We start from the raw sequence: 22,885 nt of genomic DNA on the forward strand, positions 1-22,885 counted from the left end.
ACTCTGAGTGTGTTAGTGTGTGTGTGTGAGGTCTCCCATCCAGTTTATTTATTAGTTCACTGTATCAACTGGCAGCTCAGGCCTCGAATATTATTTTTTGTGTGATTTTGCATGCATGCATACAAGTGCGCTTTTTTGTGTGTGTTGTTACGCATGTGTGGTAAAGCTGTGTGTGTGTTCTACTATTGTGGTGGTGCGTTGATGGAAAACCTATCTAGTTTTCCTCTGTGTCACAGCAGCGGTCCCCCTAAAGGTTGAAAACAGAGAGCGAGGAGGGGGAGGGAGGAGGGACACAGAGACGGTTACACACTCCAGGAGGAGAGAGACCTTAAAGAAGGAGGTTTGAGGCGATTTTTAATAATTGTTTTTTGATAATTTACCTTATTTAGTGCAGGTAGAAGGAGTGGAGAAGAAAGACGGACCTGTGGAAAAGAAAAAGATAGATTCACACACTCTCAGCTGCCTAATTGTGGGTGTGTCCAGAGCTATAAGTGCCTTCGCTCTTACCTGTGTTACTTATATCCCTGCATGAAGCTCAGAACAGACACACTCACACTCACCTGTCAGTCGACACACCTGCCCTGCACTTCAGAAGTTGCACTCTGTTCTACGTCTTCAGGTAAGACTGAGCTCCTCTTTACAACTTTAATTACATTTAATGCATCATGTTGGTGGAATAGACCTTTAAATCCTGTATTGGTTCCGTCATATTTAGGCTTGGGTCTTATGATTGTTCTTTCAAATTTTAGTCTGTTTTGCTAATACAGACAATTAAAAAATACACCTTTAACAATTATTAGACTTTTTACATGCATGTTTATATTAATAATATAAACCTGATTCCAAAAAATTTAAGAGGTCGATAAATAATAGGTAAATAAAACAGAATGCAATCATTTGCTTGTCCTATATAAAATATTTTTGTTCTAACTGATACACATTTGTCTTTTCTAAATATACACTCTGAATTTTATGCATTCTGCTTTTATGTACATTTTACTAAGTGTCCCAACTTTTTTGGAAGTGGGGTTATTATATTATCACATTTTGCAAATGTGTAAAATTCTGAAATTAACAACATTTACTTGTTGTTGAAAAATGCATGTTTTGCCATGTGTCTGTTTTATTTTGAAAATCCTCACTACTCAGCTGACTTTTAATTCAAACAATGTAACTGTTATTTAGTTTATAGACTATATAAATTAGTCTTTGTTTAAGTTTAAGGTTTTTTTTCCTATATTGCATTACACTCTATTGCGTTGTTCAGTATAAAGTAGAAATATTTGAGGTTTCAGGTTTTTGCAAAAATGCGGATTTCGCCTGTGTGTAAAGATGCAGACAGATGACAATGTAAGACAAAATTTTAAAATAAATTGAGAATAATTTACACAGAAATATTTTTAACTTTCATTTTTCAGATGTCTGTAAACTTTTAATTTCCCCAGAAAAATACGTCATTAAACCATTTATGCTCAAACTTTCTAGAAGTATTCAATTTGCAGTATTTTCAGTTCTGAAGGTAGTTTTTATAGTTAGAGTTTTGTGAGTGGATCTAAGGATGGGCTGTAGGTCCACCTAAAGTTCCTTCGATGACATTTTTTGTGTGTGTGGAATACTTTTACAAGCACTTTAAGAATCTTTTCTCCGGTAAATGTTGTTTAGGCTGTATTGGTGGTCTTGAACAACATCCCTCCCACTATCACTCCCCAGCGCGGGTTGTAGTGTATTACATCCCACTTTCCTTAAAGACAAACCTTCAGGCGTGGAAACCCCACAGAAGAGGAAAAAGCGGGGCATTTCCTCTGGCCCACCAGCTGACACGGGGTTAATGGCCTCACACACACACAGTCCTGCCCCTTTAATTTGTTCGTACCAGCAGCGTTAATGGCGTCCCCAGGGTCGTTCCACCATCACCACACCGGCGATTCCCAACGCTCCGGCTGGCAGGAAGCGGAGCTGGAAAGAGCTGCCATTTTAAAGGGCAAAGGTCACAATCACCAAATTCACAGGAAAACATGACTTTATTGTTTACACACGTGTTGGAGTGTGTGAGCAAGGAGGGCGTGAGCACGTGCATGCATGGACATATGTACGCATTCACCTTTTAATTGTGTATAGTTTCTGATTGTTGCTGCTGTCATGTGTGCAGCTATGTGTACGAGTCGGTGTGAGCGGCGAACATACATGTGTCAGCAGGTAGCTGTTAAATGAGGCGGATTGAAAAGATAAAGACTGTATTGTTTTTACTCACATTAGCTGTTACTCAACTGAGTGACACACAGGCGTGCAGGGTGGGAAATCACCTGGTTAGATAAAGGAGGGGGCTCTGGGCAATGATTTGATTCAGGGGGAAAGTTCATCAGGAGAAGATCACCTCAGGTTGACTAAAAACTCAGTGTTTGAAAAGTCTTCAATTCAGAAAATTAATTCAGATCTTTTAAATAGCCTGGTTCCCAACCTTTTTGACTTTTGATACTTTATAGTCAAGCAATGCCTACATGCCTTCATCACGCGTTTGATACATCTATGGACTGTGAGGTATTCATTATTCCATTTTTTTTATTAGTTATTTTAAATATAAAGAGATAAAACCTATTTGTATTTCACAAGACCAAAAGCAAACATTTATGGAAATGCAAGCTCAAAAGTTGGAATAGCTTTGCATAAAAACCTTTTAATTACCTGTAATTTTCTTTGGCCTTACAGTTACATTTTACATACTATGGTGTTCTGTCTGTTACCTCCAGGCTGCCATCCAGATGTCGCTGTTCAAGACTTCACATTTCTGCCTGCTGGTCCTACCAGTGATGTCGCTGTTGCTGTTCTTCTCTCCTATAGGTTGGAGCTACGATGGCCTTACCCCAGGTTGTCACCTACACCGTAAGTGTCCCCCAAAAACACCAGCCATTTATGTTCTCTTCAATTCTAGTCTCATCCATCCTTCTGTGCTGTGATTGGCTAGTGGTCAAGTGTAGCGTAATTAGCAAGCTAGATAATGAGTAAAACTTAACTTAATGCTTCATTCACACAGTCTTGTCACAGCGAAGGAAAGCACATTGCTATCGGCAGATAAGTGATAAGTGAGCCAGATAACTGTTCGGCTCATTTTCTGTAACCAATGAAGCATAAGAGGATGGTTAGCTACGTAAAGGGCGGCTGGTTAACTAGCTAGTTTGCTAATTTCAACCATAGATTTCAACATGCTTTCATGCTGGTTACAGAAAATGAGCCCAACAGCAGGCTGTGGCAGCGCTGGGTCTAATGGTACCTATATCCTGGATAAGATACTAGGATACTTCAGAGGGAGGGGATTGAACAACAGCTCCAAAAATGAATTTGCAAGTTAGCTAGCTAACTACCCAGCCACCAAATGAGTAAAATGGAACTTCATGCTTCATCCAAAAATTGTTATCACAGCATAGAGAAGCACAATGGGGTCATGGAAGAATTTGTTCAGCTTCTGAAACCAGTTAAGCAAAAAAGCATGGCTAGCTATCTAGCGGATGGCAGGCTAGTTTGCTAATTTTGCCACGTTTCATGCACTGGCAGACTCAGGATGTTTGAGGGTCTGGGGTTAAAATAATAAAAAGGGCACCCTTGAGGGCACTTGTTTTATCTACCACATTGGCATTCAAGAGGGTGTTTCCCCACATTTAAAAAAAATCAAATGCTTAACTGGTTTCAGAAAATGACCCCAACAGCGGCCTGTGGCAGCACTTTAATGGTCCTCACCTTGCTCCCCGCCACTGGGAGACTACCTCCCTGTGAGGATTAGCAAGCTTGCTAGCTAACTAGCCAGCCCAGTTATTATCTGCCATTGTCCACCAATCACAGAACAATTTTACTAGACAATCAAAGCAAGGTAGGGTAGGACAAGACAAAAAATTCCTTTGGGTAAAGAAATGTCCTTGATTATCAGTGTCAAGTTCTACTGTTTATATCATTGTTTTACAATAAATACATCTCTCACATACATACAGAAGGTCATACCCATTACACTCTTTCTTCTGTCCTGTCTACAGCCTTCAATGTGACCATCCGCAGTGACCGTCGCGGCACATGTAAAGGCACCCACCTGGTCTACGCCTGCGTCGGCTACTGCGAGTCCAGCGCGTTTCCATCCAGATACTCTGTGTTGGTGGCCTCCAACTTCACCCACAACATCACCTCCGCCTCACGATGCTGCACCATCAGCAGGGATGCTAAGGTGAGAAAAACTTTAAAAAGGGAGTAAACTACAGCCTCTATTTATTTTTTTTGGCAAGTCATTCATGTCCACTGGATTTTCTCACCTCAGGTCAAAGTTCGCCTGGACTGTCCTCGAGGTCGTCACCATGACGAAATAGAGATCCTGACAGCGAAGGCGTGTCGCTGCGATATGTGCCGCAAGTCCCGCTACTGACACATCAAGACTGTATGCTGCATACCAAATGTACACAGAATAACAACCAAATTTGATCAGTTAAACGGTACACACTCTGGTAAATGATTAAAATACAAGACTTTCAGTGATGCAACAGTAACTATCCTTTTTCTATCTATATTGACTTGTTTTGATTGCTGGAGCAAATACACTTTAACTTATTTAACTGAAAAAGATTCAGCTTTCGGCAAAGTTGCTGTCTAAACCAGGATTTTCTCCATGTTTTTTTTAAAAGAAAGTAAGAAAAGTGGACAGAAAATGATCAAAACATGGCCTGGTCTCCAAAAAAATTACTTTGCCATACAACAGAACTCTATCGTCAGTGTGAAACACATTTTCTCCTGGATTATACATATAAAAAATATGTTTCTCAAACTCCACAAACAACCACTTCTGTGAAACCAGAAGTCAATATTGAGTCATTTTAATTTATGTGCACAAGTTAACTTATATTATGTACTTAATTTACACCGCATACAAAACATATGTTAACATACTTAACTTAACTTATTCAAACCCAAACTACAACCTTTTCCTAAACCAAACCAAGTTTTGTTTCAATTCACAACATTAACCATGTGTTACATAATGAGAATGAATTTTGTTGTATGGGAATGTATCTTTTATGTTACAGGGTTGAAAATTAATCGACATTCATTCAGGCAGAGTAACACCTACTCACCCACTTAGACTCACCTTAAAATGGGAAAGTCACTCTTTTTGATGTCTGTAAAGATCTGCATGTGTGTGTGTTTATGTGTTTTGTGTGTGTGTGTGTGTGTGTGTGTGTGTTTGTGTAAAATGTGATGTAAGGGAGGTTTTTCTAGAAAACTTGATTGATGCACATTTGTGTTTAAAGGCTGTATAAACCATTCTGTCACTCACATGTCAAACAAACTGAACCTTTTTAAATGTTTTTGCTTTGAGGCTTGGCAGACACTTGACTTTGAAAGCAGCTTGAAAAAAACAGTCACATCACCCTTCATACTTAGTGACTCAGCAGCAAGTATACGTACACAGACACCCAAGGATTATTATCAATAAAACTCACTACCCTAAAAACATACTGATTTCACCTCATTTTCACATTTTTAAATATGCCAAAATGAATGAAATCATTACATTACATATAAGACATCCCATTGACTTGTATTAAACAATAAAAAGTAAATATACTGTCAACCTTTGGAATCAACATAAAGGTCATATACAAGCAGTTTCTTTGCAATAACCACTAAACACAGACAAGAGACCAAAGAATGTACAAAATTTTATTTATATTTATAAATTTGAACTAAAGAACATTTTGTAAATAATATCTATCGATGCAAGCAAAGAATGTTGAAAATGTCATTAAAATGAAAAGAGAAAGAATGCACTGTATAGTTTGTGATGAAATTGTATTTCAATAAATTTCTATTCTGCAACTGTTAAACTGTGAATGTGGACTTTTGATTTGTCTTCTCACTTTATACACACACACGCACACACACACACACACACATCAACTTCTTTCACTTAAATATTATAAAATAATAGCATTTAATACATATCTTTCCTCTGCTATTTATCAATTTGTATACACATACACATATAAGTATCACACTTACTCAATTGTCTTGATGTCATTCTTTTATTCAGATTCATTCATATCAGAAAATGTGATGATTACATTGTTAACAGTGGTGTCTGTGCATCAGAAGGTCTCACACTCTGTGTCCTGTGTGGAGCAGACAGCACAGTGGCAGTGCAGAGCCATGGGATAGTGGTAGAGAGGGGAAACGTTTGGCTGGCAGCCCGGCAGGCGGGCCGTCATGTGGCGGGTGTGACTGTATGTACACACGCGATGGTGTCGGTGGATGTAGGGGGGGTCCGGCACAGGTCTCTGCAGGGAGCACACACACACTTTGACTAGACACAGGGTTCGTACGGTCATGAAAAACCTGGAAAAGTTATGGAAATTGAAAATGCAATTTCTAGGTCCTTGAAAAGTTATTGAAAAATAAAATCCTCCGTAAGGTTTTTGGAAAAGTCATTGAAATATTGCTGGATAATATTTAGAATGTGTAAATAGGCCTGCTGAATTCGTATGCATTAGTATTTCTTAAGCAGGTGTCAAGTAACCTAACCTGGAACATGTTTCAAACACTGCACGTGACTTGGCTGGAGCGCGAATAAAATTTCAGTCAGAAGATTTTTTTTTACTTCAATCCACCTCATACTATGTAAGAATGACCTTGGAATTGATGGGTTGACAAAAAAATATCATCTCAAGGCTCACATCCGAGCTCTTCCCTGAGCTTTCCAAGGGCAGATTATGAGGCAACGGGACACAAACATGCAAAAGGCCCCACCACCTCTCCACACACTGACATCATAGATGTCTAGCCTATTTTGTATCTTATTATGTTAATTTTGTGTTTCTTTGTGGTACATTTTGTATCACATTGTAATTGTTTGGGTGTTTTGTAGTTATTTTTGAGTCTATTTGAAGTTGTTTCTTCTCTATTTTGTTTCTCTTTGTGGTTGTTTTGCCATTTTTTTTACAGATCTCTATTGAATCTCTTTGGATGTCTTTGGAGCTGTTTAACTTCTCTTTGTAGTTATTTTTGTCTCTCAGTAGTCTTTTTATGACTTTCAGTAGTTGTTTTATGTTTCTTTGTGCTCACTTTGAGTCTCCTCCTGGTCGGTACATGTTCTTTGACTGACATATTGTAGTTGGGCCTGTGCCCGGTAAGCCCATCCATGGAGCTTTCAACCACATCTCTCTGTCTTCTTGAAGGAAGTAGGTGGATGTAGTCTAAAACTCCATTGAGCAGTAAAAGCAGAAGTGAATCTTGAGTTTTGATTTTTATCTATAGAATTAACCCCCATAGCCTGAGGAGGACTATGAGATGCTGAAAGTTCTACAAAAACGTAGTAAGTGGACTTTGAGTTAAGGTTTTAAACTTCTGTGATGTGACGGAGTCAGCTCTGCTTTTGCTGATTCAGAGCTCTTTCTCCTCTAAAGGCATTGTATCTGACTGAGTTCCCCTAAACTTGGATTTTCAATGACCTCAGAGGTGAAATCTGAATCCTTGCAAACTAGAACAAGTTCAGTAAAAGTTCAGAAACCCTCCCTGCTTGGAGAGACTTAGGCAATGACAATGACATATTGGTCAGAGTCGAGAGTTGGTCATTGGCCTTCTTATGGTTTGGGTTGAGTCCTGGGTCATTAATCATTTATTTGATGTTTCACAATTCCAGCATGACGGCAGCTTTCAGAAATAGCAGCAGAAAAGAGTGGGACTCCTGCAGTGGCTCAGTGTAACTGATGTACAGTCCCTCTGCTGTGCGTGTGTGACCTTTACCTCCCAGGTGTGACAACGCCCCCAGCAGGCCTCTGTGGTGATGCGCAGTCCCTTGCAGCCAGGCTTCTGGGCCACAAAGGTGAACTCTCGCACAGCGCAACCTCTGAAGCCGTGCAGCGTGGTTGTCACTGCAGCACACACCTCGGCTGCACCCACAACCAGGAGGAGGAGGAGAGAGAGGGACACGGGATGGAGATGCATGCTGGGAATAATAGATGGAGAAAGAAAAATAAAGAGTAGCTTTCATGGAGGGAATACTCTTATTAAAGTACATTATTGCTTTCTGTCCCTGGGTGGGATGCAGTTCTCCTTAATATAAATACTATGTTTTGTTTTGCATGTTTACAGACTCAAAGATTCAGTTTAACCTCTTATATATATATATATATATATAAAAAGAAAAAGTTAAGGAATGGCTGAATGTTTGATTGATGATGATCCATAAAAGCTGACAGTTTCAGAGTACACTGTGACATTCAACGACTCACAACTCCCTCTAGTGCTCATTATGGCTACTGCAGTCAGTAGTAACTGACATACACTATTGAAAAAAATCTGTGTAATTAAAAATTTAAAAATAAAACAAAAAATAAACAACAAAACATTAAATTCTATTTTAAGCAACAAATTGATGTGATGTTTGTAATTTCCCTTTCACACATCAAAAATCTTACTTTAATTACAATCAGTAGTGATTTCTTTAATGCTACTGGAGACATCTGCTCCATTATTCTTCAAGTAAACGACTTAAACTGTATTTAAACAACTGGAATCACCTCAACTCAGCCAGACTGCAGAACACTTCACTCATATTAAGAAATATAACACTGAAACAAAAATACTTTTTGCATGAACAGAATGATGTGAATACTTTTATAGGCAATGAGACCACTAACACCACATTGTCTTCACTGTGAGTACAATAACTGCACATACTATAGGATATAACAGTGGTGTAAAATAGCCTGCTAACACAATTGTGCACAGTAAAATAGTTCAAAGTATCTTAAAATGAAAAACTTCATGGGTCTTTAGAAAAAAACACTTCTCACCTTTTCAGCTGGAGATCTTGCAGAGATTTGAGCTGCTGGACTCCGGTGTCTCTCTGCCCGGACAACAACCAGTGAATGGAACCAATCTGTCCTTGTTGTTGTTTTTAGAAGACCATTAGGGCGGACGGACACTCTGACATCATAGCAATTACAATGAAATACCATTAGAGACCCCAAGCCAGAAATAATGGAGACTCCCTGGAAAATACTGATGCTTGTCTATGTTTTCTTAACCTCAGCCTGTATCTCTCTGTGTGCGTGTGTGTGTGTGCAGTTCTTCATCCAACTTTGGTCTACTCTTCTGGTGATGTGAGGACTGTCAGTACTTAACCATGACACTTAGTGCAACAAAGGATTGGTAACGTGAATACAAAGAACAGGACGTTTAAACTCTTGCTGGGTAATTTAAAACCATTGACACCATATAATTAGAAAAAAGTTAAAGTTAGTAAATTTCAAAATGAAGGGATTAAAGCAGATCATGTGAACTCATCAGAGTAACTGACTCTTCTGCTGCTACATGGACATTTTTGTTCTATACCATACCAGTGTTTTAGCCTATTTAGAAATTTGCAGCTTTGATGTTAATTGTGATGAATTATGCAACAAAAGAACACATCAATTTATTCTGACACCATATGAAAATTAATGTAAATCAATGGAACCAACATTTTTGTAAACTTATTGTTTCGACTTGAAGGGGCATTTTATTTTCCTGATTTTTTTTCGACAATACATAAATGCAGCACAAATTCCCTATCTAGCAATGTAAACAAAAGTGAAAAATATTTAGTGTATCCACCCTGTGATTTGAATCCGCTCCAAAATTGGATGCCGTGTTCTCTGGCCTATGCAACATCTTTCCACCAAGATTCATGAAAATGAGGCCAGTTGTTTTTTTTTTCCCGTAGTCCTGCTGACAAACAAACAAAAAACGAACAGAAAACATAGTGAAGGTAAAAATACATCCAAACTATATAGCCTGCATTTGAAAATGATGAGCAAATATCTTAAAAAATGGCTTGTAAGAAAGCCTTAAAGCCACTAAATACTTAATAAACACTTACAGCAGATTGGAGGATTACACATCGACAAAAATTTACAGTATGGCTAACATATTACTGGAGTAAACAATTGGTTATTTACACATTCAGAAGACGGAAAGCAAGAGCATTTATTTGAAAGTGTGTTGTACAATATTTACTTAATTTTAGCTCTACTTTGGTATCCACCAACTCCTGAGGAAAATATTTTGCTATTTGTTCTCCTGACTAAGTGCTAACTTTACCTGCAGTTTGATACTAAGCAGGTAGTGTACTGTGGGTTTAAGTAATTTCATGCTGAAAAAAAGGAAAAGTTGCAGTGTGTTGGTCAAAAACAAAACAACATGGTCAAAGAGGTAAAAGAGTTTATAACTACACAAGTGACACCGGCCACATTAAACACTGTCTATAAACTGGTTCAGCTTTAAGTAATCTGCGTTTTGGCTGTTGATCAAAGTATCAATAAAAGGAAGTGGAATTCATACCACTGAATATAAGCATATTAAAATTACTGAAGAGAAAAAGAGGTGACACACAAAAAAGCACAGACTCCCAGAATGTTTTCTCAAAGTGAAGTTTCATTTTTAGCACATAGTTTTTTTCTCCATTCTAAACCCCCCTGTAATGTTACGTACAGTAGTAAGCCTCTCTACATTCAAACCCCCCCACCACTGTGTTGGTCCCCAAAATATACATCTTCTTCTTCTTCTTCTTCTTCTTCTGCATCGTCTTAATCATCTTCTCTAAGGTTTTTCTTCAACACAACAAACACAGACCATTGGGCAGACAGTGCAAATCTAGAAATTCAGTGAAATTGCTACGTAATGCAGTTGTAGGTTTCGGTAACATTATATTCTCTGTTACTGTTGCTCTGACTTATTGCCGTTCTATCGTGTCTAACTCTACGTCTTTTCTTTCCTCTGTCTTTCTCCTCCTCTGTTTTTAATCTTTACTGGCTGCTCTCATCAAATCCGTTCACGCAACCCCTCTGGTTTAAAGCATTAGTTTAAATGTGGCCACATGAAAATGACCAAAGAGAGGAAATGTGACAGGAAATGAAACCAGTGTTTGATGGCTGTCTGTGTGGCGATACCCGAGCTCTCTATGAACACTCTCTTCTCTCGCATCCTGTTCTGGAGCAGTTCTAGAATGTACGACAGAATTGTAGAAAGAGGAATATTACTATTAATCAATAGAAGTGAGAATTCTAGAACAGTGGGAACTGGGGTTTCCCCGAGTCAGCTGACCGACTGACAATAACAATCAAGAGGGTTTGTGTGTAAGCTAGCCAAAACAAAAAAATCATAGAGGAAGCTAAATTTTATGACAGCAAGGTCAAGTTTTGTCTCTTTTCAGTTGTGTTTTTTTCTCTCTGCCTGAATCAAAACAATATTTGAAATCCAACCACATGGGAGTCTTTTCCCTTTTATGTGCCCGGTGTGCCGGCCAGGTGGCATTTGCAGGTGCAGGTTTTTAGCCGTTTTAGGTTCTTTCACACCAAATCCATCAATGCATTTTCTGTGTGGCTTCCATGGAGCACGATCCATGCAAATTTGTGTACTTGACATCTACGATTGTGTGCAGAAACAGAAGAAAAAAAATCAGTGGTATCAGAGTGGTGTGTCAGTGGTTCCGAAATCTGGTGGTTGGCGCACCTTAAGGGGTCCTGAGATAAATCAGAAGGGTCACAAGTTCATTAAAAAGGACATGAGAACAATAATAATTAAGAAATCCCCAATTTTCTTCATATTTTGCTCTTTATGTATTTTTCCTGATTTGTATGTTTGAGGTTGAGCATCCACTTAGAATGCAAAGTTTGGTCTTAACTTGTGAAATACTGGACACGTTTACCTGTCAAGGCTTTTAAAAACCATAAAATCAAGACTATCTGAGGGGTAAAAACACTCTTTGGTTGAACAGCTCACAACTCATGTCCACACAAACACCAAGGGGTTTGTTTGTTCTGAGGATTCTCAAGCCAGCAGGTTGGGAACCACAAGCACATGTGAAACTAAAAGCCTTATTTCAGTCTTCATCAGTAGATGGCGTTTGCTCAGTTTCCATGGGGATGTCTCAGGTGCCATCATGTGATGCTACATTCTGAACACCTGGTACCAAAGTTCCATACTTCAGTCACATGACATGACACACTGAGCTATCCCCAGAACAAACAAGCAACCCCATCCCCTGATGGAGCCCATGATGAGACAATATTTGTCTTGACTGACAGATGCGCTGTAACAACCTGGGTATTGGATTCAACATCTGGAAATTGCAATAAATGCAAAGCTGCAGTGTCAACACTTGAAAGCAAAAAAGAAGAAGCAATGGTAGATTATGTGTGACTGCAGCCTCAAAGCACCAAAGAAAGTCAATCTAACTCAAACTTATAGCATTCACAAAAAACATGTAAAATTGGGCCAGGTGCAGATTAATGACGTCAAATACCAAATAAGTTGTATATTAACAGCTCAATAAAACTTGAAAGGCCAATCAGAGAGCTGTTTTCAAGGATTTCAAAACCTTGTTGACTCAGGCATGATTCAAAGTGAGTGTTTTAACAAAAACTGCTGGTCTGAAGGGTTTTTGAAAGGTTTGGTTACGAAGCAGCCGACAGGTAGCTCTGCGTCTCAAGCGTCAAAAAAACAATCGATTTGTTTTACGATACATTCGGATTCAAACCCTGTCCCTCAGGAAGGAGAGAAGGAGAGAGAGAGAAAAAGAAACAAAGAGAGAACTGTTTTCTCTCATTCTCTATCACTCTGTCTACGCACATCTCCTGCTCACTAATTCACTCACTGGATACACACCGATGCGCACACACACGCAGGCACGCACGCACGCACGCACACACACACACAACCTGACCATCATCTTCAAATAAGGTTAGATTTCCTGATCAAATAGAAAATAAATAGCATCAGTATCAGTTTTCCACAAAATGAACAAGATCATACAAAAACCAAGAAAAAAACAACATAATTACAAAGCAAAATCATTTTTCATCAAATCAATTTACACAGAAAGTACCTTTAAGACAATGTGAATATCAAGGACGCAACAGGAGTAAAAACAAGAGTGGGGGGTAAACGTTTGAGTGTGACACCCACTTCCTGTTCAACCCCCTAATAACACACAGATTATCCTGAAAGAATGAAAATATTGCTAAAATAATTTTTTTGTTTTTTCCCCCTGTCTTTATCCCATCACTTTATCATAATGATCAGACAAGAATAAACAGATTTTTCTTGGTTCACACCGAAAAAGAGTTATCATCGTCGTGGTCGCCTTCTAGCAGCGTCAGGTCTGCTGAGCCTAAAGGGTTCAGAAATCCAACTGGATCACTGTGTTTTTCTTTTGGTCTGAAACACTTGTGGTCCACTAACCTCTCTGTTGGTCAGGGTGTAGTAGTTTGCTTTGAGAAATTGAGGGGGTTCTAAACTTCAACTTTGTAAAATGTAACCTAGGCAAATGGGTAGATTTTTAGTAAACTTTTAACCACATTATCAAAATTAAAGGTGCCCAGTGGAGTTTTTGACCACTATTAGCGCTATAGAGCAATGTTTTTATGAGCGGGTCCCCAGTATGTTTGTATTGCACAAGAGGTTTCACATGTATGTACATGGGCAAGCAGACAATGTGATTCACATTGTGCTGCTGCTGTCATGCTATTCCACTGTTACACAGTTGGTGGCGGTAATGTGCAAAGAAACTTATATGCCAACAAAGGCTGGAAAGAAGAAAAAGAAGAACAAGTAAAAATGGATGTAAAAAATTTGTTAAAATATCGGCTTTACAAATGTTTTATAATGTATTTAACACATTTTTAAGGATACACACAATTCATTTTGGTTTTTGTTTACAGTTTAGCTCCGCAGGGCACCTTTAAAAAAAATCTTTAAACATGGAATGTTTTTGGATTTCTACGAAATACCCCTTTAAAACAAACCCGCCGCACCATGATCATCCAAAATTTCAAAATAAAAGAAAAACAGCCACCGGCAATCCAGTTCATTCCTCCCCTCTTTAAGGTCTGTTAAAGGGGAATTCCGCTGAATTTCAGCACTCACATTATGGCCTCGTACAGTTAACATGTGATGTGAATACAAAATTCGAGCCGGCCTTCCCCTTTATGGTATCTGCTACACTAGTGTTTCTCCCATAATACACTACAGAAATATCCAGAGACATATGTATATATATAAAAACATTATCATCATCATCATCATCAGTAGTACTTAGAGTAGAGTAGAGTAGTAGTAGTAGAGTAACAAGTAAGAAGAAGGAACAGTATTGTACTTTATATCATTATCATCATTTTCATCAGTGGGTATTTAACCTTGAGGGACTTTAGGCTCGTCCTTTGGTGGAACCCGACAGAATGGGAGAGGCACCAGAACCAGCTGTGTGTGTGTGTGTGTGTGTGTGTGTGTGTGTGTGTGTGTATGTGTGTGTGTGTGTGTGCCTGTGTGTCTGTAAACTGTATTTCGGTGCATCAATCGAGTGTTTCTGTGTGTGAAGATTGGTTCGACCTGAATACACTTTCTTAGCTCTGTCTTCTCATATTTACAGTAAATATGTACCTGCGTCTGTGTGTGTGTGTGTGTGTGTGTGTGTGTGTGTGTGTGTCTGGTGTGTGTGTGTGTGTCTGGTCTGTGCGGCCATAGTTTTGGGACATTTGTGTGAAATTGCTTCTTTTGTTTATTAATGTATTGTGCTATTCACGCATGAAATAAGCATCTCCGACCAAAAGATAAATACGAGGCCACAGTACAGACTCGGTTGGTTAAATATCAAGACAAGTTAGACACATGTTAAACTTGATTAGTGTTGCACCAAAAGAGACATTTCATCTCTTATTGTGAGGCTGATTTGAAGCAGGCCAGCTACCAATTTTGGACACTGACCTGCAGTTTAATAAACCAGCCACTAATTAAAATGACAGTCTGCACTTTTGGACAATATTCATCTTCTGATCTGCAACATAATGTGTGCACAGCAAAAAGTGAACCAGTTTCACACAACTCTGTCAGAACAAAGGTGCGGTCTTTACCTCGGATCACTGAGATTGTGCGCTTTTTCACAAAAAGCCACGCCCTCGATGATGCAAGATAAAAAAGAACAGTGGATTTTGTACCTTTTCTCTCCCAACACTTTCACCATCAACCTCATGTCTTCTCCCCATCCCCTAACCCCCGTGCTATCCAATCTCTGTGGAGCAGCACCTAGGTGGCGCTCTCCCCGGCTCCAGAGGAGGAAGAAGAGGCCCCGCTTGGCTTGGGCTCGGGCTGGTCGGAGTGAGCCGTCTGCGGGGACGAAGGGGTCGGTGGGTCCCCTCTCTCGCCTCGCTCCTGGAGGTTGCGCTGGTTCCTGGCCGCCTCTGTGAGCATCTGCATCCGGCGGTCCTGGTGCTCCTCCAGCCCTCGCCAGAGATCTGCACGCTCCTTCTCTCGCTTCAGCTCCCTTGAGAGGCAGGTAGAAGGGGAAAGAAAGTGGGGAGGTATGGAGGGGTCGGAACCAAGAAATTAGCTGTTGGGAAAGTCTAACACTTTGTAGGAACCATTTTCTTTCTAATAGAATCTTTAAAAAGAATAAATAGTAAAATTTATAGTATCTGGTCACATTTTCCAGTGTGCAAACCAGCATGCTTTTCCGTCTCTGCACAGCTGACACACTCACCGGCCACTTCATTAGGTAAACCTGTTCAACTGCTTGTAAACATAAATATCTAATCAGCCAATCACATGGCAGCAACTCCATGCATTGAGGCATCTAGACATGGTCACCAAAGCCTACATAAGTATTGTTGCTGACCTTGTCCATCCTTTTATGTAAATCATCTTCTGATGGCTACTTCCTGCAGGATAATGCACCATGTCACAAAGCTCAAATTACCTCAAACTGGTTTCTTTAACATGACAAATGGCCTCCACAGTCACCAGATCTCAATCCAATAGAGCACCTTTTGGATGTGGTGGAACAGGAGATTTGCATCATAGATGTGCAGCCGACAAATCTGCAGCAACAGCGTGTTGCTATCATGTTGGTATGGACCAAAATCTCTGAGGATTTTTTCCAGCACCTTATTGAATCTAGTTAAGGAATCAAGGCAGTTCTGTCGGCAAGATGGGGGCCAACATGGTACTAGCAAGGTGTACCTAGTGTAGTGGCCGTTGAGAGTAATAAGCCAGAGGGTCAAAGTTCAAGGTGCCATGGTATAAAGTAGCATGTCCCAATTATATCAAAATTGCATGCAATAGCACACACTTTGTATGGGCAACTTCAATGCATACTAAAGTACTAAAGGTAAAAAGAAAAAGTAAACCAATTGGAACGTAGATAAAGTCACAATGCAATTCAGGCCAAAGCAAATTTCTTTGTTGACGTCATTAAAAAGACGCAAGGAAAGATCAAAAGTGAATAGAGCCAGGATAACTGTTTCCTCTGCCTATCTTTATGCTGAAGTTAAAAACGCCCTGACTCAAACTCTGTACTGAACCTGCAGGCATGAGATACATAATGATGACGGGGTAATGAATGAGTGGAATCATGATGTGATTCTTGCTCAAAAGATGACCTAAGCGATACATACTTACAATGTGAAATATAAGGTGATGGAGAATGGAACAAATACTGTCTAAAACATGACTTAAGAGCCCTCTATTTCTTCCTCTTGTTGTCACTGTTGTATCCAGTGACAAATACACACGCACATGCACACACACACACACAAAAGGGTGAGTCACACTCACTTCTGTTTCTCCACTTTGTAGGAGGCAGTGAGGTCATCAAACAACTTGCTGTTCATCTCCATGAAGGTCTTCAGCACGTTGTAGATCAGAGACACAATGGTCCTGCAGAGACACAGTGAGAAGATAATGAACTTGGTCAGTCCCGTTGCATTATGGGTCATTTTTTCTTAGCGTTGGGAAAATGGACGTTTGTTGCAGCTGTGAAGCTGAGTGATCTTCACAGTATTAGCAGTGGTGGAAACTGACTAAGTAAATACTTGTACTATATAAAAATATGTTAATTTTAATGCAACCTTATATTTAAAGTAAAGTAGTTAAAGTAAATAATGTACTTACTACTCCACTACATTTATTCTACAGAAGAGGATTAGGGCAAGGTATGAGAAAAAAATAATGGGAGCAGGACTTTTTTTTCATTAAGCAGAATTCAGAAAAAAGTCGAAATGACGAGAATAAAATAAACTTTTTGAATTGGGTAAAGGTGGAAAGTGTGAGAGGTACTCACACGTGCCTCTCACTGAGGCCTCGTTCAGACTGCCAGCCAAAATAAGATTTTTAGCCCATCCAGATTGGAACTGGATGGCTCTTTTGAAGTCCGAACAGTCTTTTTGCAGACCATTCGAAACCACCTTCGGGAGGTAGTTTCAAATCGCATTTGGACAGATGCGTCTCAGTCTGAACCGTCTGAACACTCAGATCGGTTTTGACTGTCCGTGATATCACTCTACGCAGCACGCGTATCGTGGAGACGAGGTGTCCACTGGCAGCCGCGCCCGACTCATGCGGGCCCGACGGGGGTGTCCATCCGCCCGGTTTCTCCCCTGGTGCGTCTGAGATGTTCTGCACCTCTACTGGACAGTGATAAGGCCAATATACTGAGGTGACCTGCCTCCATCATGTTTGTTGTTGTTGTTCTTGTCGCTGTCGCAATTATATGACATCAGACGCTCTGATGCCGTTACTACAGCAACCTGTCAGATCAGTCAATAATGTGGCCCAGTCTGAACAGAGCCATATTCGATTTGGACACTTGCTAAAAACAGTGTGGACAGTCAGCCCTAAAAATCGGATTTGAGTAGGAATCTGATTTGAATCAGATTCGCCTGCAGTCTGAACGCAGCATGATTGTGATCTGTGATCAGCTCTGTGCAGGTTCAGGTGATTGCCCCTGATTTGGACCAGGTGTGGGAGGACTATATAGGTAGCTGGGTTCCGGTGCACTGTACTGACTCATTGTCTCACCTTCTTACACAGTCGCTTCATACATTTTGAGCATTTTGTGATCATTTCTAGTGTGTTGGTTGTTTGCCCTGGGTTGTTATTAAACCCAGCTGTTTGTGTTCTTTAAAGGCTTCCTGGTTGGTTTATAAGGACTATCTTGTGCTCCCTGAGCAGCAGTGGTTTAGTTTCCCCCCTCTCCCATCCAAAGTATGCAATTTTTGAAGTTATCCCTCTGGGACAACTTTGAAACACCCCTAGTTCGCAACTGTGTTCCATGAGTCAGCCAATGTCGTAAACAGCGGACCATTTCACAGTAGATTTCAAAACTTCGGAGCTCAATATGAAGCAAACTGTACAGGGGCAGGCTTTCACTGAGCAAAAAGCTTCTCATAAACACAAGTTAAAAGAAATAAAATTGCAGATGATTGGATGGGAGAGGGGGAACTATCTAATTAAGGCAATTTGAAAATAAATAAAAGGCTCCTAACAATAAGAAAGGCTTGGATAAGGGGGGGACTAATAAACCAAAGAGCATAATATAAACCTAAAACAACAATGGCTGTTAAGGAAGCCTTTAGAGAACACAAACAGCTGGGTTTAATAACGACCAAGGGTAAACAACCAACACACTAGAAATAATCACAAAATGTAAGAAGCGACACACTCACTGCCTCTGAAGGTGAGACAATGCGTCAGCACAGAGCTCTGGAACCAGCTACTTATATAGGCCTCCCACACCTGCTCCCAATCGAGGGCAATCAGAGACACACACACCTGAATATGCACAGAGCTGATCACAGATCCTCATAATATGTCATCATAGGAATATTGACAAACTGCATGTCTATCTGAACCTGATTTTCATCAATATCTTAAAATGAGCAATAACCACAATACTTAAAGGTGTAGTAGTACTAAATTCTCCCTACACATAAATGAGATATTCTTGGCTTATTCTTGTTTTTGGAAAATCTGCTTTTATGTAACTTGTGTGAATTTTTTAGACATATATTAGACGTACTGAGGAGAACCAGATTGTAGCTCGCAGTCTTTTTCCAGTTTCGACTTTTTTCTTTAAGTGCATAATGAGACAGACTACTGTGCGTCCACTGTTACTTTTGATACTGAAGTATATTTTGCTGTAAAATGTCTTTACTTTTATTGCAGTGAAGCTTTGAATTCAAGACCTTTACTGTCAGTCTTACAATGCAGTGTTTTAACATGCAGGTATTATTAATTATAGTCATATTATCTCTTTTACTTCTTCCACAGTAACTTGCTAAAGGTTACATCCATATTGGCCCTAATCGGAAGTTAGGGCCAATATGGAAGCTATGAGTTATGAGTTGTATTAATGTGTGTGTGTGTGTGTGTGTGTGTGCCACTGACTGGTTCCAGTGCTCCTTGGAGACTCTGTAGAGGGTGGCGAATACCAGCGGCAGGATGACTTGACAGTTTTCCTCTATCAGACTGAGGATGTATTCGTTGTTCCAGAAGTAAAGAGCCCGCTCCGCTACCTGAAACAAACACACACACACCAGAGTTGACTTTCATCATGAAGGTTGTAACGTGTTTCTTCTTATTAGACAGATGTTCATGCTCAAAAATGTAGTTGTATTGTGTTTCTCCGTTGACATTTTGAGTCTCTTCATGGTTCTTTTACACCTTTTTAGATTATTGTGAGTCTGTTTTTGGCCTATATTTGTCTCTTTAGTGCAGTTTTGTATCCCTCTGTAGTTGTTTTTGTCTTTTTGTGGTAGATTTGTGTCTGTTTGTAGTCATTTTATGCTTATTTGTGGTAAATTCTAGTCTTTGTAGTCTCATTTTTGTCATTTTGTGTTTCTTCATGGTTGTTTTGTCCCTATTCATAGTGGTTGTGAGTCTCCGTGTGTCTCATTGCAGCAGTTTTACATCTCTTTGTAGCTGTTTTGGTCTCATTTTAATCTTTTTGTTTCTCTTTGATGATGTTTAATGTTTCTTTGAGGTCATTTTACGTCTCCTCCTGTTTGGTATGTGACTTCTGAGGGACAGAAGGCCCATTCAGTAATCTGTCCATGCCAAAACGGTTTCATTTTGGGACTATTTTACAGCATTTCATGTTTTAATATAAAACATTTAAACAACCCAGCATGGCTTGAATGTGTTTACCTGGAAGTGAGGGCTGGAGATACAGGCTGCGATCTGTTTGAAGAGCGGCTCCTGGACCCGAATGAACTGAGAAGGTTCGATCACATCCAGGATCTCTTCAATCTCACCAAGGAACATCACCTGAATAAACAGACACACATTTTTATAATCCACTCATAAAGGACAGTAAAGACATTTATATGACTCCCAGAAGTAAATAAATTCACTCCAAGGAATACCTCACAATACAGAAGTCCTACAGGACATATCAGCATGGTTTATTATCCGCTGACTCACCTCTTTCTGCGTGCAGGTTTTTGGCCAGTACTTGAGCAGCCCTCTGATGATCTGCAAAGAAAATATGAAGCATATTAATATGAATAAACACTGCAGCCATTAGCTCAGCAGGGTAGCTGGCTGACATCCATATGTGCCGTCTCCATTAACTCATATTCATACTCTGGCTGGTGCATTAAGGAATAAGTCATGTTTGTATTAAGTCTCATTTTTACTGTACTGATGTCGAAGAAGTAGGTTATAGCAAAAGATCTAATTCAACCCCAGATCAGCTGAGTTTACATTGGTGAGCTACTTACAGGACTAACACTGATTATAATGTGTGGAGGTTGTGAGATTTTGATAAACTCAGTTCATTTTCTGGTTTTCTTAATGTTGATAATAACACCTTGTTGCACTTGAATGAATAAATTCATTCCTGAGGGATATATGTGGCTCTTTAGCTGCTAAATGTGCCACTATGTTTACCAGGTAGTTGCTAACTTTTCCGTCAGCCGTTTGGTGTTGGGTAGGTAGTGTAGCTAAAAGCTAAGCAGTGAGAGTGAACCAAATCACTAAAATCGTTGAACAGCCACTTGAGGCTGGCTCCAAAAGAGAGGCAATCCTCATCGACTGCCATGTTAAGATGCCCAACTTAACAGCAGAAATAACCGCAGTTACAACTTGGTACAAAAAACAATTTTGGTCTATTTAGCTGATTTTCCCCTTTATGATAAGATATAAATATACATGGTGGCCCATTAAGTTAGAATAAAATATTTTTGACCTCTTTCCCTAAAATGATTGTGACAATGTGATTTATTCTTGACAGAAAAGTGTAAATCTTCTCAACACTTTATTAATTAATCTCTTCCAAACATATCACGATGAAAATGAATCCACAACTAACAGAGGATTGTGTCTGAAGTCAAAGTTATTCCAACTTTATGGGCAACCGTGTATATTAGATCTAATTATAGTTGTGTACCTGAAACCGTGTATATATACATAGACATATAACATTTTGATTAACCGAAAAGACCCTCTAGGGAGTCTGATGTTCAGTCTTTCTGGTAAGTACATGATGTTTTAATAATTTTAAGCCTGTTTTTCACCAACATAAAAAATGATTATCACTGTTCACCATAGACTGTAAGCACACTGTGCTAACCAAGCTATTAGCTAGCGTTAGGGTGAGCTCCATCCCCTCAGCCAAATATATGGTGAGTGCAGCTTTAAACCTATACAGTTTTTGTCTCGCATCTTTAGCAATGTCACTATGCTCCAATATCATAGTAAGAACATGATGGATAGAAATGATTGCCAAAACTACAAAGCTATTAACTTAATTATACTTTAAATTTGATCATGTTGTAGTTTAGTGCAATAATGTGATGAAAAAAAGTCTTACATATTCAGTCACTGTAGCATCTTTCTCCATGAACTGCACCACACAGTAGGCCAGCTGTAAGGACAGAGGAGATGTGGTTAGAACACACTCACACTCACGCACATGCACACACACACACAGACACACACACACACACACACACACACACACACACACACACATCAGCACAAAAACACACGCACATTCCCTGAAGCTGTCAAGGAGACAAGGGGGATCTTAGCACTTATCCCTCAGGATTACACACTGCTAAAGATCGGAAAGACAAGTTTTCCAAGGGGAGATGTGTGTCACAAGTGTGTGTGTGTGTGTGTGTGTGTGTGTGTGTCTACTTCTACATCAGCTCTTGTCTCCTCTTATATGATCTGCAATCATTTCCTATTATTTAGTGGGTGGGTGTGCATGAGTGCATACATGTGTGTGTATGTGTGTGTGTGTGTGTGTGTGTGTGTGTGTTTTGCGGTTGCCCCCTCCACCCAGCCCGGTTGCCTTGGCGAGTGGGCACCGTGGCGACGGAGACTGTGTGTGCGTGTGTTTACTTCGGAAGGAGTGATGTCACACACATGAAGTCCCTTAAGGGCAATGTGAGATAGAGTTTAGACCTCTTGTCTCTGCCTCTCTGTCTCTCCTGCTCTGTCCTATTTATACATTTGCCTTGTTCACATTATTACCGTTCTGGTCTATTTTATGACTTTTAGATAAGTAAGTTCAAGTGTCATCAATATAAAAGTATGCTATGTTGTCCAATTTTATAGCTACAGACTGTAGAGGTTGTGTACTGTCAGATTATTGATGGTTGTTTTCTATCTTTTTGTAGGACAATCACTTTTTACTTTCTTCTTTTTGTTTTTGTTGTTTCTGTCTTTGTCTCGTTCCTGACCTGTAGCTCCATGGAGTGTCTCTCTGCCTGTCTGGCTTTCACATCTTCCTCAGCTTTCATCTTTTCTACCCGTCTAATCCCTTTTCCTTCTCACGGCGCACCTTTCTTGTTTGTCTTCCCGTCTGGCTCCGTCCCTTACTCTCCTGTCCCTCACTCGCACCACAACATGGTTACAGACGCAGAGGGAAAGAGGGAGCGGGGGCTAAAAAAGGAACTGGTGAAAGCAGGGATGTCATGCTTGAAATAAAAAGAAAAATAGGAAAAAAAGAGGAGGATTAAAATAAAGGTGCTGATCGGTTAAACTATTTAAAGTGTTAGCGAGGCATTAGCGAAGCTGCCTGGGGTAAATATGA

General features: G+C 39.8%; 3 protein-coding genes across 3 annotated transcripts in view; 1 reads left to right on the forward strand and 2 right to left on the reverse strand.

Moving 5' to 3' along the window:
• Nucleotides 1-2,384: 2,384 nt before the first annotated feature.
• Nucleotides 2,385-5,200, forward strand: gpha2 (glycoprotein hormone subunit alpha 2). The gene is made up of 4 exons (XM_059355048.1): nt 2,385-2,538; nt 2,748-2,880; nt 4,023-4,207; nt 4,298-5,200. The coding sequence occupies exons 1-4, from the start codon at nt 2,491-2,493 to the stop codon at nt 4,400-4,402; spliced, it is 471 nt and encodes a 156-aa protein (XP_059211031.1). The 5' UTR covers nt 2,385-2,490; the 3' UTR covers nt 4,403-5,200.
• An 838-nt stretch (nt 5,201-6,038) lies between these two features.
• On the reverse strand, nt 6,039-7,974 carry LOC131989739 (glycoprotein hormone beta-5-like). The gene is made up of 2 exons (XM_059355049.1): nt 7,774-7,974; nt 6,039-6,308 (listed from the first exon to the last, which is right to left on the reverse strand). The coding sequence occupies exons 1-2, from the start codon at nt 7,972-7,974 to the stop codon at nt 6,120-6,122; spliced, it is 390 nt and encodes a 129-aa protein (XP_059211032.1). The 3' UTR covers nt 6,039-6,119.
• A 2,642-nt stretch (nt 7,975-10,616) lies between these two features.
• ppp2r5b (protein phosphatase 2, regulatory subunit B', beta) overlaps nt 10,617-22,885 on the reverse strand; it is a 48,377-nt gene continuing 36,108 nt past the window's right edge. The window contains exons 8-13 of the mRNA XM_059355040.1: nt 21,656-21,709; nt 20,266-20,316; nt 19,990-20,109; nt 19,231-19,358; nt 16,621-16,722; nt 10,617-15,331 (exon numbers count right to left, since the gene is read on the reverse strand). Of these exons, the coding sequence (XP_059211023.1) occupies nt 15,094-15,331; nt 16,621-16,722; nt 19,231-19,358; nt 19,990-20,109; nt 20,266-20,316; nt 21,656-21,709 (693 nt within the window). The 3' untranslated portion in view covers nt 10,617-15,093. The remainder of the gene's footprint in view (nt 15,332-16,620; nt 16,723-19,230; nt 19,359-19,989; nt 20,110-20,265; nt 20,317-21,655; nt 21,710-22,885) is intronic.

Source organism: Centropristis striata, chromosome 17 (assembly GCF_030273125.1).
Source record: "Centropristis striata isolate RG_2023a ecotype Rhode Island chromosome 17, C.striata_1.0, whole genome shotgun sequence".
Lineage (NCBI taxonomy): Eukaryota > Metazoa > Chordata > Actinopteri > Perciformes > Serranidae > Centropristis > Centropristis striata.

Excerpts from the sequence above, each read along its gene's own strand:
- gpha2 (XM_059355048.1), top strand. The coding sequence starts at position 2,491 with ATGCCTACATGCCTTCATCACGCGTTTGATACATCTATGGACTGTGAG. Across the intron at positions 2,539-2,747 it reads ATACATCTATGGACTGTGAG|GCTGCCATCCAGATGTCGCT; the intron begins GTATTCATTATT and ends TGTTACCTCCAG. Across the intron at positions 4,208-4,297 it reads CCATCAGCAGGGATGCTAAG|GTCAAAGTTCGCCTGGACTG; the intron begins GTGAGAAAAACT and ends TTCTCACCTCAG.
- LOC131989739 (XM_059355049.1), bottom strand. The coding sequence starts at position 7,974 with ATGCATCTCCATCCCGTGTCCCTCTCTCTCCTCCTCCTCCTGGTTGTG. Across the intron at positions 6,309-7,773 it reads GGCGTTGTCACACCTGGGAG|AGACCTGTGCCGGACCCCCC; the intron begins GTAAAGGTCACA and ends TGCTCCCTGCAG.